General features: G+C 41.1%; 1 protein-coding gene and 1 long non-coding RNA gene across 2 annotated transcripts in view; both read right to left on the reverse strand.

The window, feature by feature from the left end:
* LOC139720440 (coiled-coil domain-containing protein 102A-like) overlaps positions 1–13,663 on the reverse strand; it is a 35,331-nt gene extending 21,668 nt beyond the window's left edge. The window contains exons 1-4 of the mRNA XM_071631800.1: positions 12,426–13,663; positions 9,310–9,418; positions 2,947–3,063; positions 302–511 (exon numbers count right to left, since the gene is read on the reverse strand). Of these exons, the coding sequence (XP_071487901.1) occupies positions 302–511; positions 2,947–3,063; positions 9,310–9,418; positions 12,426–13,633 (1,644 nt within the window). The 5' untranslated portion in view covers positions 13,634–13,663. The remainder of the gene's footprint in view (positions 1–301; positions 512–2,946; positions 3,064–9,309; positions 9,419–12,425) is intronic.
* A 137-nt stretch (positions 13,664–13,800) lies between these two features.
* The window catches only part of LOC139720441 (uncharacterized), a 36,662-nt gene continuing 35,336 nt past the window's right edge, over positions 13,801–15,126 (reverse strand). The window contains exon 3 of the long non-coding RNA XR_011710166.1: positions 13,801–13,934. This is a non-coding gene — a long non-coding RNA (uncharacterized lncRNA). The remainder of the gene's footprint in view (positions 13,935–15,126) is intronic.

A 15,126-nucleotide genomic window follows, 5' to 3' on the forward strand; every position in this document is an offset into this window, starting at 1 on the left:
GTTTATGTATGTATGTAAGTATGTATGCAAGTATTATGTGTTTAAGAACCACATTTTCATTTTGGGTTATCTGTTCATTACTTGGTCATTAGGTTTGTTTGTCTGTCTCTCTACAGACCCAGTCACACGAGAAACGATGCACAGTGATCACTAAGTACGAAACAACCCATAATTTGCAACTGATTGACAAATTGCCCTTTCATGAATTTGAATAACCCATGAATTTGTTGAAGTCTGACATTTTTCGGGCACTTTTGGTATGCCCACCCGACTTGTCTAGTCCACCAGCCCACCAGCTTACCATGGTCTTGACCTTGAGGTCCTCCTGCAGGTTCTTGATGGTGTTCTCCAGCTCGATGGTGGTCTGCTTGCTGCGGGTGGAGATGGTCTCCTGGAGGTCGTCGATCTCCGCCTTCTGCTTCTTGTTCTCCCGTTCCAGGTTCAGCTTCTCCGTCTCCAGACGCTCCCTCTTGCCCCACTCCGCCGCGTTCTCCGCCTGCAACCGCTCCAGCTGGCCAGAAAAAGGAAACCAAAAAACAGGATTTGTGAGAGCAACATTTCATTCCAATTTTGCTCAAACATCACTCATTGTTGCTCGCCATGCTTATTCCAATATACTGTTGCCCTGTAATGATTTTCACGAAACTTCAGCTATAGGCTGCAAATTCATTCTTCTTCTTTTTCTTTTAATAGCCAAATTATTACTCACAATATATTTCAGAGTTTGGCAGATTAAAAGTAACGTGCTCTCTATTAAAGTATCCATTTATATCCTTTTTAGGGCCAACAATACCTCCTAGTAACCTTGCAAAAAAAAGTTTTCTGTGTTCTCATACTACAATACTTAAACAAAAACTGTGCAGCAAATAAAGTATGAATATCAAATATGGTATATATAGCAAATGAAATAGAGTCCTTTCAACTCAATTTTCATTACAAGCCACTTTGAGCCTATTCTTTTTATGACCTCCCAGTCTTTAACAAAATGATAAACACATACATACAAACAAACAAACAGACACACACACACTCACTCACACAATTGATTGTCATACTTAAGCTAGAAGTGTCTGTAATATCAGATTGCAAAAAACAAGCAAACACAATCTTTCATAATTGCTGCACTGGCATACCCAGACAAAATTCATTACTTTTTAGAGACACAAAACAAATAACAATGAATAGCACAAATATATTGACTAGATTAGACATTTTTTATGTGCAATTACATGCTGGCTGAACCCAGATGGACAGTAATGTCTACTTTACTCTTAATCAAGCCAGTAGAATTCTAATTGCTTCACATCTTTCCCAGCATCCAGTCTCCCCTAAATTATACATCCAACGGAAAAGTGCAGTTGCAGCTCATGGCTACAGACACTGAAATTGAGAGTTTCATGGTACTACACAAAAATAATTCACAAAGCACAAGGCTGAGTACACCAATACCCTTGCCCTTTAGGATCCCTTTGGTACACCTCCCCCCCCCCCCCCCCCCCCACCCCATGATATTGAGCTCAGATAGAACCTCTCCAGCAATGTAACGATAGAGCTCAATCCACAATCTTTATTTGCTGCTTCCAGAAGCTTTTGCAGATGGAGATGAATGTTATTAGCCCGGGGTCATCAGGTTTTTGATGAATTGAATTCAGTGGCCCTGACTAGCTGAGATTCCCCTTCTGAGGCAATGCCGGAGAAATTAGAATGCAGGATTTGCTGCTGGAGGTGGGTGGGGGAGGGGGGGGGGGGGGGAGGAGGAGGAGGGGGGCTGAAAGGAGAATGTGAGAATGTTTTCATTCAATTATCACTCCCAGGTACCTGGCATGTTTCACTTGCCCTGGCTCTCTGTTCTGCCTTGAAGCGGCGCGAGCGAAATGGAACATGTTGCATACATCGGGTTTGAAGTCTGAATCTTTCGACAGGGCTTCATATCAACATCTCTCAATATGAGCTTCTGTTTTCAACTCCTTTATATGGGTGAACCAATGGCCATGACCTTCTCAAATATAAGCAGGTACAGTGTTGTGCCATAAATGCCTTTTCTGCCAAGAAGTTGCCAATGCACGTACTTTGGTTCAGACTGAGCTTCTTCTAATAACAGGTAGTATAATGGCATCAGGTCAAGTTTCATGAGTCTAGAGTTAGATAACTAAAAATTTTGAGAATAAATCGTTTGCCTTTTCCAGTGAACCTACTGGTTTCAGTGTATAAGAAAAGTTAACAATGGTTCCTAATCTACATGTGGCTTCAAAGTTGAAACCAAGCAACATAGCCATTTGAGACAAACATAATACCATTAAAGTATAAAAGAAAATCAGAATTTCCCATTCAAGTACATTTAAGACAAGATTGGTGGGGACTGGGAAGTTTGATCATTCTGGATGATAGTTGACCAAGTGGTATAAATCTCTTTTGAGGGTGTGGGTGGGACTGGATTGAAGATTGGAAGAGGGAATGGTTTTGAAGGGGTGTGGAATGGGTTGAAAAATGTGAGGTATAGATGGGAGAAGAGGGAGAATATGAGGGTGGATGGGGTTGGAAAGGGAGGGGAAAAGGCGGGGGGAGGAGGAGGAGGAAAAGGTGGATAGAGATGGGAGGTTTCGGGGGAAAGGGTGGATTGGGGTGGAAAGGGGAGGAATATGAGCATATTGGGTTGGTATGGGTGAAGAAACAGGTGAAAAAGCAGAGAAAAGGGGGAAAAGGAAATAATGCGAGTGGATGAGATTAGTGAATGAGAGTAAGGTGGAGGTTTAAAGGGATGGTGCAAAGGGGTGAGAGAGGAAAGGGGGTGGGGGTGGGAGGGTATATAGGGGTGTCTTGGAGTAGTAGCAAGTGTGTGAACCCTAATCATGTGGGGAATAATTGCATCTGCGCTACACATTTCTGGGGACACATGGCCTCCTTCCTCCTCTGGGGTCTTTGTAGTAGACAGGTCACTACCAGTACCTCCTTTCGCAGAGCCCCCAGTCTCTTGTCCATGTGGTTCCTTGTGCTCGCTTCATCCTCCAGATCGTTGGTGATCCTCCCCAGTTCGTGCTGGTGGGACGCCTTCAACAGTTGCAGCTGAAATTTTGGGAGACAAAGTAGGGGAGAGACATAAAGGAAAAGACTGAAACATATTAGTCTTCTGTAGCATAAATTGTTTGTTCTCTGTCATTTCATTTTTATTCAAATCTTGTCAATCTATTTCTCTGTTATGGTGAAAATATTCCACTAATTTTCTCAACGCATGAAAACAATTAAAGCCATCAACAAAATTAGGGAAAGAGGAAGGGAATTGAAAATTAAACCATCATTAGAACTGTCATATTCCACGCCCTCTCTGGCATATCGAGCTGCAGGTCCAAGATGGCTTCAAAAAAAAAATGTGACATGACGTCAGCCACAATCACTATCAAACTCACAATCTCTGCTCTCTTAAAGTCAGATCACATCTCAATCAGGACCAAGGCGTGATCAGATTTCGTCCGTGCAGTGACCGGCTGCATGAATAAGTAGGTCTGCCTGAGCTTTAACCCCTCTTCCATCAAGAAGTGAAAATTTTAAACTCATCATATTCTGGACACAAACTGAAACTTTAAGGTGGAGAAGAAGAATTCCTCTTTTTCTTTCTCCCTTATATCTTTTTTCCCTTTCTCTCCCGCAAATGACGACACCCCCCCCCCCACTTCTCAAAGTTTCTCGAAAGTTAATCTGCATTTTTACTGCTCTCCAAATTACAGCTGCTAAATGTGGGTCGAAATTTTGCAGCCTGACTCATGACGGAATGAACAGACAAATAAACAGACAAACAGACAGACAGACAAGGAGAAACAAATGGAAGACTGAAAGAATGATGAGCAGAACGATGCATCGAACTCATCCAAACTAAGCCTCATGCCCTGCCACTTGGATCCCTGGCCTGACTTTGATGTGCACGCAACATGATGCATGTTCACCAAGACTGTAATGGGGTGTGATATTCTTCTCTCTTTTTTTTTTCTTCTTGTGCTCTTTCTCTCTCAATTTTTTTTTCTCCCCTCATGGGTGACTCATGAACTCATCCCTGAAAATTAAAATAGCATCTGAGACCTATCTGAGAAAATCTTCATTGCAGACACCCCTCGATAGAAGAAGAATACATGCTATCATGACTGCAATGAAAGACACCTGACATACAGTAATTGCAAGCCTGGGAGGAAAAAAAAAAAAAGGAACCTCCAAAATAACAAAACAAAACAATGATTTAGTGACACGGAAAGAGCAATGAGGAAAGGAAAATGTGACAAACCCTCCAAACCCGATTCACACATGAAAACTAACATCTGTCGTTGGAGCACTTTCTTGCAAGTATATTGAAAAAAAAATAATCAAAAGTTGTAGGAAGTAGTGTACTGGAGTGCCTTTCAATGCTGTATACCAAAGCTTCCCAGTCAGGATAGTTATATGTAATTATATTAATTTTAAGTTCTGCAGTATCTTTATGCTAAAAGTAGAAGTCACTGGTCAAAACATTATTGTCCAAATACAGAGCACTCTTGCTGCATATATAACAATCAAGGCAAAATCACAATTATTTAAAAAAAAACATGAAGCACCTGTTCAGGTGGCAAAATCATTATGAATGAAGTCTATGGTTGAAATTACTTTACAATGAAGACAGTTGTACCAAAAGTCTTGTTATGATGGAGCTAATTCTGAACCTTACAGATGAAGAAAAAGATACATATGAAATCTGTGACAGTATTAATGAAATGGACATCGCTTTTTGAATAGCATAACTGAACCAACTTTATTCAAATTTAATTGTAGCAGGCATGTGAGTGAACATTCATGCTTATTTATGTAAAATTATATTCGTACACTGTGTACATGTTTGGTTTACTTTGCATGCTCTAAATTTTGTGCTAAGACACTGATGGACACATACATCTTCTCTTTTTTTTTTGCACTCTCTATGACTGCAAAAGTTGCATCAATATTATGCAACAACAGAGTATCTAAGACTGCTACTGATCTACAATAAAACTTCAAACATCTAACTTGAACTTTTGACAATTATCTTCTACGAGAGCCACATTTTGTTGTGGCTCAGAGTTACTGTCCTGTTTCAAGGTATGCGTCTTGAGAACTAGTTTGATTTCAGATCAAACTGGAAAGCTGTTTCACCATGGCTCATTCATACACCACGGGCATATGAATTACACTGAATGCTTGAGTGAATTATTGCCTGAAAGGTGAGAGTTTAGCCTCTGACCTTGGCCTTCGAACTTTAAACTTGATACTCCGAGAACATTTTGTCATGATATGTTACACAATACCTCATATCACTCTTGAAAGGTTACATCAAATGATTATTGATGGATGGATGGATGGATGGATGGAAGGAACTGAAAAAAAAAATAACAAACATGGCTTCTCTGCATATAATTGACTCAGGTGAGCTTCAAGTGGAGGATTTCAGTGGGGTCAAAAGGTCAGCAGGTTGATGCATCCATTTCTTTGAGGACTCGCTTAGAAAAAAAAAGCTAGATACAGTAGCTATGTGTAAAACATTGCTCATATACCTTGCGTGAGCACTGACACCTTTATTCAAAAACCAGTCTTTCCCTCTACCCTCTCTGGACCTACCATTTCAAACAATATCAACATCACAGGCAATCACGGTTACCAACTGTCATGACAATGTTGAATGTGAGAATAAATCTATCCGTAATGGTAAACAATTTAGAGCTGTTGTGTTTTGGAAGCTGAAAAGCAGCACAGAATAACGAAGACATAATTCTGAAGAAGCACATTATGTAAATTATTCTTCATGTGTGTGTGTGTGTGTGTGCAATCAGGGAGGTGACACCTCCCTGGTGCAATTAAGTACTTTCACATCAGAGAAGCGCCAATATTTTTCAGGTGTGAATGGGTTCTGGGTCACGTGAACCTGTGGTGAGGTAGAGGATGAGTAATAGTGTAACACGAGAACATGACAGTGACCAGCCTATTCCTTCCACCTGTTATGCTGACTTTCACTCTCCCCCCACCATCTCTACCCCACTACCTTTTAGAGTCCCCCCCCCCCCTTCGTGCTTTTATACTTAAGTGTTGCTAAATAAATCTTACCATGAGACATGGCCGCATGACAAGTAATTTGATATGGGAACCTAATGAGATACAGCACTCTCCAGCTCCGACAAGGACCATCAATATTTCCCCTTGAGCATTTCATACTGGTCTGTGCAGCGAAACATGGATGTTTCATGTACGGGTATAAAAACCAAAACCAAAGACAGTAACATTTTCTTTAAGTGGCTGGCATTCAAGTGCACAGTCAGGAATTGAATGCGCACGGCAAATGGAAGTGAAAGCAACGATGTAGTGTTGGTAGGGAATCTGGAGTTTAAAAAAGAAAAAAAAATTTGCTGCATTATGCAACTTCCCCGATGTTTGATAAGGGGCTGAAAGGAACACAACATGATAAAATCTAAACAGAGACCATGTACAAAAAAAGTATCTACAGAAACATGACATCTTGAATTGGCACAATCAAATTACATATTTGAGGAAATAAAAATATTAATCAGGTATTTGACTATTAAGGTCCAGGATTTGAGGCCATTTTCTGTCTGAATTTTACTTGCACACAAGCTCCTTGACTTGTTCCAATAAGATAATGATATAGAAAATTAAGTTTTATATTTGAATTTTTGATAGGAGTCAAGGGTTTGACTATCTTATGTAGACTCCTCCCATTCAATATTTACTGTTTGACTACATTTTATGTACCCCAAACTCTTTGTATAATTCACTCAAGTAAGGCCAGATCAATATGATGTAATGAGGGTTTCATGACAATTGACAGGAATGGTTACAGCAAATTAGGCTAAAAATTGTAGTACTATTCAGGGAGTTTGCTACTTGTTTTCACAGCTGTCTTTCATCTATTATAAGTATTCATTTCTTTTTGAGACTAACATAAATCAGTAGCAGATACAGCTGTTGTAGCTTTTAATAGAAGCGATCTTTCTAACTCACATGCTAATAAAAAAAAAATGTCACGTGATAATTACTGAAAATGATACACATCATCCTGAAAAGTGCATCCCTGAAACAGTCACATCAACCAAAGAGGAATTTGTTTGTTGTTGTCTTCTTTATGGCTCTAAATTGTGGGCATCTAGGGACATTCTGGAAATGATCCTTGCAAAATGCTTAACATTTCAATATCATCTTTTATCTTACATCTTACCATAGTCCATGATGTAGCCATGTTTTCTTTTCAGCTTGAATTTTCTAGGTTCCTAATTTTTCTTCTTCTAATATCAATTATGTTATTTTTGTCCCTGAGGTCAGTATAGCAGATGACAGAAACTGGAAAACAACATTTGAAATTTTGTAGGTAGCATCTGTGTAAAGCCCTAATCGGGTTTAATAGAAAGGACACAAGCAAGGATAATGACCCGACTGACGTGCAGTGACAAGGGAAAGAACTGGGATGGTAAAGCGACATTTTATTCCTGCTGTAGAGGTCGCAGCAAAGGTTAGGAAATGGCTATAAATGCAGCAGATTGGTGCCTGGCGAATGTGTGGTGACAGCCCTTGCATCAGCCATGGGAAAGAGACGTTGATGAAAATAATTTGACAGGGATGAACCCAAAGAGAGAAAAGGACAGGTACTGCTGTGGATGGTGGCTGTTCTGACGATGATGATGACAATGACGAGAATGATGATGATGATGCTGATGATGATGATGATGCTGATGATGCTGATGATGCTGATGCTGATGGTAATGATGACAATAATGATGATGATGTAAAGATGATAAGTGGTGATGGTGATGACGATAAGGAATCAGATGTAAATCACAATGAGATGTTTAGGATGGTAAGAAAAAGGACAAGGATAATGAAGGCATTACTGATTGTGACGATGTTGACAAAATATGACAGGGATAATGATGACAGCACACGTATTGATGACAACCAATACAAAGGTAATTGTGTTTTTGACGATAATGATGATTATTGTCATAGAGTCAATGATGATGAAGTTAATGGTAGTTATGACTATTACTGTGGTTTAGGTGATGACAGAAGTACTTATATGGTGATAATACTTCCCCTATAGTTGCTTGTTGTTTGACTACATGCATGTATGATTTTGATGTTATGTAGGCCCAGTTTACACCAAGAATATGAGCCAGTTGAATTTCGAATAATTAAAAGCATGTTGCTGACAACGTTCAAGTTTATCCGTTATCCATCTCACTTTACCATGTTTCTTCTGCAGTATGTGATTTCTGGAAGTATGAGCATGGCTTTGTATAGCGTACTATATGGTCTGCTCACATCGCCATGAGGACTTGCTAAAGTTCTTCCTCATACAGTTATATTACATCATGAATATTCGATTGCTCCAAACGGTTTAAAGAAGAGGCCATTTTTAGCGCTGACTAACCGTCATTATGCCAGCTTGCGTGCATGACATCAGCGGCGTCACAGAGCAACGAACTCCAAGCTAGAAGGAGTTTCGGGGTGTTATCTTATCTACTATCAAGTGCACTGCACTGTGCACCATTTGTACGTGCTGAGACATCCAAAACTACCTATGCCAACAACGCTCAACCACATTCACCAAACTCATTCATGTGAGCTCTGCAATGGTACTGTCTGTGGGTCTGCAGCTGCCAGGATTCAGTCGCTCGCATCACTGCAATTATTGATGTCATATCATGCCGGCTTATCACATATTGAATGGGGCTGAATAAATTAATGCTTGCATGTCATGCACTTCTATAGCAACCGCCTATGTTTCAAGCAAATGAACAACCTTCAAATTGGTACAACATTCTAGCTGCTCAGTAACAAAACAAGATTTGATTGCTGCAGTATTGGGAACAAAGGATTATCATCACCGTTATTGATGCCCAAATTACCACCAAATATCAGAAATTAAGGTGGGAATGTGAGAATTTTAACATTTTTTTTTGAATTGTGATATGCCATATCAACATCTTCACCCTCATACCCACATTTCTTCCTGTGCATAATACATTTCACTGATATGTATTTTGTGTGTGTGTGTGTGTGTGATTTTCATCAGAGTGTATTTCCGCTGCTGAGGTCAGGTTAATTTCCTTGAAGGATTACTAAAAGAGTGATCTTATACTGAGCCCTTGCTCCTCCTACTTAGTACTTCAAATGAAAGAGTATGAAATGATAATGGGAGAACTTGCCATTCTGAGGGGAGTGATAAAGGAGATTATTGACCTCAAAAGAAATACATGGGACTGAAAAGAGACCCTCTATATGGTAAGAAAATGAAACTTGTCATAATACCTCTCTGAGTGCTGCGTCCTTAGCCTCCTGCAAGTCTGCGTTCCTGATCTTAAGGGCGGTGACCTCCTGCTCCAACTTGTTGATTGTCTGATGGAGGGTGTCCTTCTCTCTGGGAAATCAAAAGTAATTGAAGTGAACTGAAATCAAAATGACTCACATCAGAATGGCATTGCCATGCCGACCGCTTCGATAACACGAAAACTCTGGAGTAATTTATGTTTGTATCTTGTTATCGATGAACTGCATAACATAAGCTGACATGTGCATGTCCACATGTACAGAATCAAAAGATTCTGACAGTGTCATAAAAGCGGCAATATTCTTTAAGTTACGGGGCAAATTGATAAATCTTGTAACCTTTTCCATCTACACATTGTATACTATTTATATCAGAGCCTCCAAAACAACCCTATCTGAGAGGCAAACTATCAGAAAAACAAAATATTGCTGTGATTTTTTCACCTTCTCAATTCAAGCTTGTGACATACACACACCATACTTGCCAACATTTTCATTTGAGAAAGTGGTAGAATCCATGCTGCCTACGCAAGCAGCCGTATTACAGCTGTAGCTTGAAATCTTTCAAAAGCGGTACTCTACCGCCAAATGCGATAGAGTTGGCAAGTATGCACACACACATTCACATTACTTGGCAAAAAGGAAGAAAAACAAGTAGATTTAATAGCCATCAAAGTCACTGAATCCTCCCTTTAAAACAACAACACTGAAAAATTGAGGCAGGGCACAATTAGCACAATAAAGCAGGTGCAAACTCTGCCAAGTGGTGAGATCGAGTACATTCAAATATATACAATACTTATCCTGTACACACACACAAAAAAACCCAACATACATACACACAGGAACACACATGCACATACACATTAACTCACAGAGAGCATAAGGGAGAGAAAGAGAAAAGGGGAACAAAAGACATCATTCATCACTAGATGAATAATCCATCTTTCATGAAAGGCTCAACAATCAATGACAATAGCCAAGCAAGCTTTCAGAGGAGATCATTATCTCCGAAACATTCTTGCCTGTATGGCAGAGTTCAACTGAACAATGAAGATCACATTCCAAGAGTCAATTTTTTTTTTTACTCTAAATGTTCATTTCTAATCATCACAGAAGTGTCTATTTTAAGAAATACATTTTTTTTTCAAAAAAAAACCCAAACAGAACTACATTGAAAGGCCCCATTTTCAACTCACAACTGACAAAGTAACCTCTTCGCTACCTGTTAATCCTTCCCGATAATTTGCCTCACACATCTTTACACGTATGGGAATGTGGCTTGGCAGTACTTGAGTGCCTTAGACTTGTTGTTGGTGTTGTTTTTAAGACAATACTTCTTTAAGAAGACAAATGTTGCCTTTGAGTGATTGTAGTGAGCAAGTGGCACACTCTTCCGACAGTCCTCTACCCCTTGGTCATATGGGTGTATTTTTAGACGAAGGAAAAGAAATCTGTGCCAAGATTTGAGGTCTGGTAAGGGCAGTTACAGGATGGGGGGGGGGGGGGGAGGGGTTGTATCTCAGCATCACTCATGAATGTGCTGGAACAATGTACTTCCGTCTTGTCAATTGCATACCAAACATAACAGTAGCAAATCCTTTAGCACTGATGCTAATCATTTGGACACTTTCTGTATTTAAGATAAGGCATGTATCACAACATGGCTATATTCATGAATGGCATACTGAAATTTTCATGAACTGCCAATTGTTGTGCATGTTAGCGTGATCGCTTTGCAGTCAGTATTTTGTGATGGATTTGTATTCAAGTTGATATCCCTGTTACCATGGTAACATGGACAAAACTTGCTGTGACTGAATGAATGTCTTGCCTGGGTGCAGCTAGGCAATAAAGCACTAGTCCACCTTTGGATGGGCAGAGATACAGTAGTTGGTCTGTTTGGTGGGAATCTAATGGTAAATAACATACTATGGTTCTGTAGAGTCTGTACCCTCCCCTCCCCTCCCCTCCCCTCCCCCCCAAAAAAAAAATAATAATAATGATTATATTCTACCTGCAATGGACAATAATAGGTTACCTCTTGTAATATGCCATGAAATTGATGTTCTCTCAATTCCTCAACAGTGTCAATACACACATGTCAACCTTGCTGTAGGGAGACATTTTCAGAGACCTACAAGCAAATCTAATAAACATTGCACAGACATTAATAACTGGCATGTTTTATTCTCATAGACACACACAAACTGTTGCACCCAGACATACATGTACATTATATACACATGCACAATCACACACACAGACACGCAAAAGCTCATTCAGTATGCTATACTGACAACAGTTCTTCATGAGCAACTACTGCTGTATACAGTCTATTTTGTGACATGGCAGATGGTGAGAGCCTAATTCTGTTTTAAAAAATAGATGATGGGGGCCCTTCAGATGCTTGTAGCCACTATTGTAGTCCTTCAGATATGGCATCAACCAAAGAGCGATAACAACATAAGAAAGATGTTGTTTTTCTACAATGCCGTTTGACAAGCATGAATCATGCCTACAATAATAATTGAAATACCTCTCACATCCTCAAGGAAGCACATATATTTATATACACAATCATTTTTTTTTTTCACGTGTGCTGCTCATCAAATCAATTTGTCATCTTATTCAGTTGCGGTAGGGGTGGATGAGGGGAAGTAAGTTTATTTGACACTCATACGTGAGGTACACACTATTGTGTGTGAGTGTGTATCAGTCACGCAATGAATGCCTATAGATGCTGGCAAGAAACACCAACCTCGACAGGAAGAAGCAGCGGATAGCCATGCCCTAAGAAGAGAATGCAACAATTGCTCCTTTGCAACAATTTTTAATGCTGCTTTCATGTAATATGTCTCTAACTAGAGAACCATTCAGCATAGAATGGTCCATGTGTGTTTTTGCATATTTTGGGTGGGGGTATGATAGTATGATCTCTTAGCCTAGTTAATGGCATCCTTATGTCATCCTCCTCTGGGTTTCAAATGTGAGTTGTCACTGTTTCCTTTAGTAGTTCAATGTTGCCATTGCACACACACACACACACACACACACATAAAGAATTCTGCTAGCTAGATTGGTAAACATGTACTTACTGGCGTTCAACTTGGACTGTCTTGGAGGCCTCATCCAGTTTCATCTGCAGCATGAAAGCCCTCTGTTCAGCTTTCTCCTCCGAAGGTGAAGGCATGTCCTTCTTGCTCCTCCTGCTCGGGCTGTCCCTGTCCCTTGAGCTGTGGGATGACCCACTCTGGCTTCCCCTACGGCTGGACAGGTCCAGGCCTCCCAGGAGACCTCCGTTGGGCAGCTCTCCTTCCCACATTGGCGAGGTCTGGATCTCCATGGGTCTACACATCGGCAGGTCAGTCTGGCTCATGGTGTCACACAGGGTCACCTCCGGTGGGGGCTCTTGGACAATGTTCTGTGATTGCATGATCTGCGACACAAAGTCCACGTTTGGCGGGGCGGCAGTCAGGTCGCGTGGCAATTGCATCACACCCACATCCCGTTCCGGCTGCTCGTTGGTGTTGTTGATCTCTAGGTGAGGACCATCCGCGTCACCCTTGAGCTCCTTGACCGTCGTTCGCAGCTGATCATTATCCGAGAGTAGTCCGTGTTTCTCCCGCTTTAGAGAGATGCACTCCTTCATGGTTGCTTCCAGTTTGAGCCTCAGTTGCCTCACTTCCTCCCGCGCTTTGTTGCGCTCTGCACGCACCTTGCCCCACTTTTCCCGCCAGTTGGCCGTGCAGTCCGACCACCATCGCATCGTTTTTTCCATCTGTGCTGCCCGCGCCCGTGCCTCCTCCAACTCCCTCAATCGCATCTCTTCTTTGTCCTCAAGGTGATTGTCGAATGCATGAGTGGGCGTGGCGCTCCTGCTGCTGTCGCTCCCCGTGCCATACCCTAGGCTGTGAATCCTGGTGGCACCAACGTGGGTGACATCCCCTGCCCGGGGAGGACCTCCAGACATGAGTTTAATGTCCAAGGGATGAGGCACTGTTTCGCTTGAGTCCATCACCATCGGCGCTTTGAGCGGCCTTGGGGCATGGATATGTGAACTACTGTGGATGGGCCCCGAAGATGCATGCTGAATCGGGGGTGGCGGCTCGGCGATGCTGAGTTCATTGTTGGCGTGGATGTTTCCCAGGCTGTGTGCCTTCCCAGAACGCCCAAGCTTGGGGCTGCTCATCGGTTGTCCTCTCAAGGGATTTGGAGGAGTCCTGCTCCTCTCCCGTCCCATCTTGGGGCTTCCCGGAGCGTGAACCTTGGTCCCCATCTTGGGGGATCCATTCATTCGGCTCATGATCACACGTCTTGACCAAATTCACTGAATCACTCAGAAATGCCAACTCAAGTCTTCAAAAGTTACTAGAGATTCCACATTGTCGGCGCAGGATCTCACCTACATTCACGCTGCTTGCTTGCTGCCCTATAACGCAGGGACGCAAGGATGGTTTTGCTTGCTTCAGAGTCAACGTCACATGTGGCAGTAACCCCAAACAGCGAGCTGCGACATCATCCCCTCGTTGGTGGAAGGCGAGAGAGCGGAGCTCCTTGACACGTTGCACCTGCCGACAGTTGCTGCAGAGTGATTAAGATCCAGCCTGGACCAGGGAGAGGAAAAAAAGACAGAGGGAAAATAGAGACAGGAAACCATGAATAAATCTTGCTTGGCTCTGACTCAAACCTTCATTTTACCTCTTGGGAAAAAAGGCTGAGCACTGAGGGAAGGGGTGGGGGTGGGTATACAGCTTTTTATCAAACTCCCTGACCCTTGTTCCTCAATATGCTTTTTTTCTGTCATGTTACGTGTATCTGTGTGTCTTGTCCTGAAAATATCACAAAATGATACTGGAAATATCTCAAGATGATGATGAAAATCAAACTATGATTAGACTTTTTTTTTGGGGGGGGGGGTATCTTTTGGATCCATCTTTCTTTCTATCAAACACATTACTAGTATCAAAGTTTAAGACTGCTGGAAAGGAAAAGTATGAAGTATGCAGCACAGAAGTGATTATCACAAACTTTAAACACTGTCCTATGACCTAAAATTTACTTTATATCATACAAATTTACAAAAGCTTGAATGAGGGATGGAGAATGATCAATTATCCAAAAGCTAGAAATGATTGTGGGACACACAGCATGGATACCAACATATACTCTGGTAGCATGAGTCTCTGATACTCTACTTCTGCAGCTCCAATTATGACAAGATTAACCTGCATCAAATAACAACATGTTAATAGTTGAGGACTTTGCGTGCATAGAAATACACTACAGATCTTCATTTTGCCAATCACTGAAGGTAATCATGGTTTTACCAAGATTTCAATTAAAGTGACGATCATATCATTTTGCAAGGCACAAAAAAAAAAACCCTCATTGTCTATAAAGTCTGGTGTGCTGAGCAGATACAGACTACTACTGAGATGGTGTAGAAATCACATGATCATCCTGCTATTTCAAGGCTCCTCAATCCTCTACCATCTGTAGATGACTGACTTACATTCAACCTGTTCTTGCCGGAATTTGGGACAAAATGAACATTCTTGAGCCATTGAAAAAAATTAACAAAATGCACTACAATTGCAGAGTGCTTCTTGACATTTTAGGCTGTGATTCTTCAAGATTAGTTTTATTGTCTTGCTTCTTTTTCATCTCCTCAGAATCATTGAAACAATTATGATCATATTCATATTTATCACTATCATCATTATGATTCTCATAGTCTTAGTTACTATTCTTCTTTATGTCATCATCTTCTCTTCAATTTACCTAAAAAATATCAGC

This window comes from Diadema antillarum, unplaced genomic scaffold (assembly GCF_040938485.1).
Source record: "Diadema antillarum isolate AM-2024a unplaced genomic scaffold, OU_Dant_1.0 scf00000128, whole genome shotgun sequence".
NCBI classification, from domain to species: Eukaryota; Metazoa; Echinodermata; class Echinoidea; order Diadematoida; family Diadematidae; genus Diadema; species Diadema antillarum.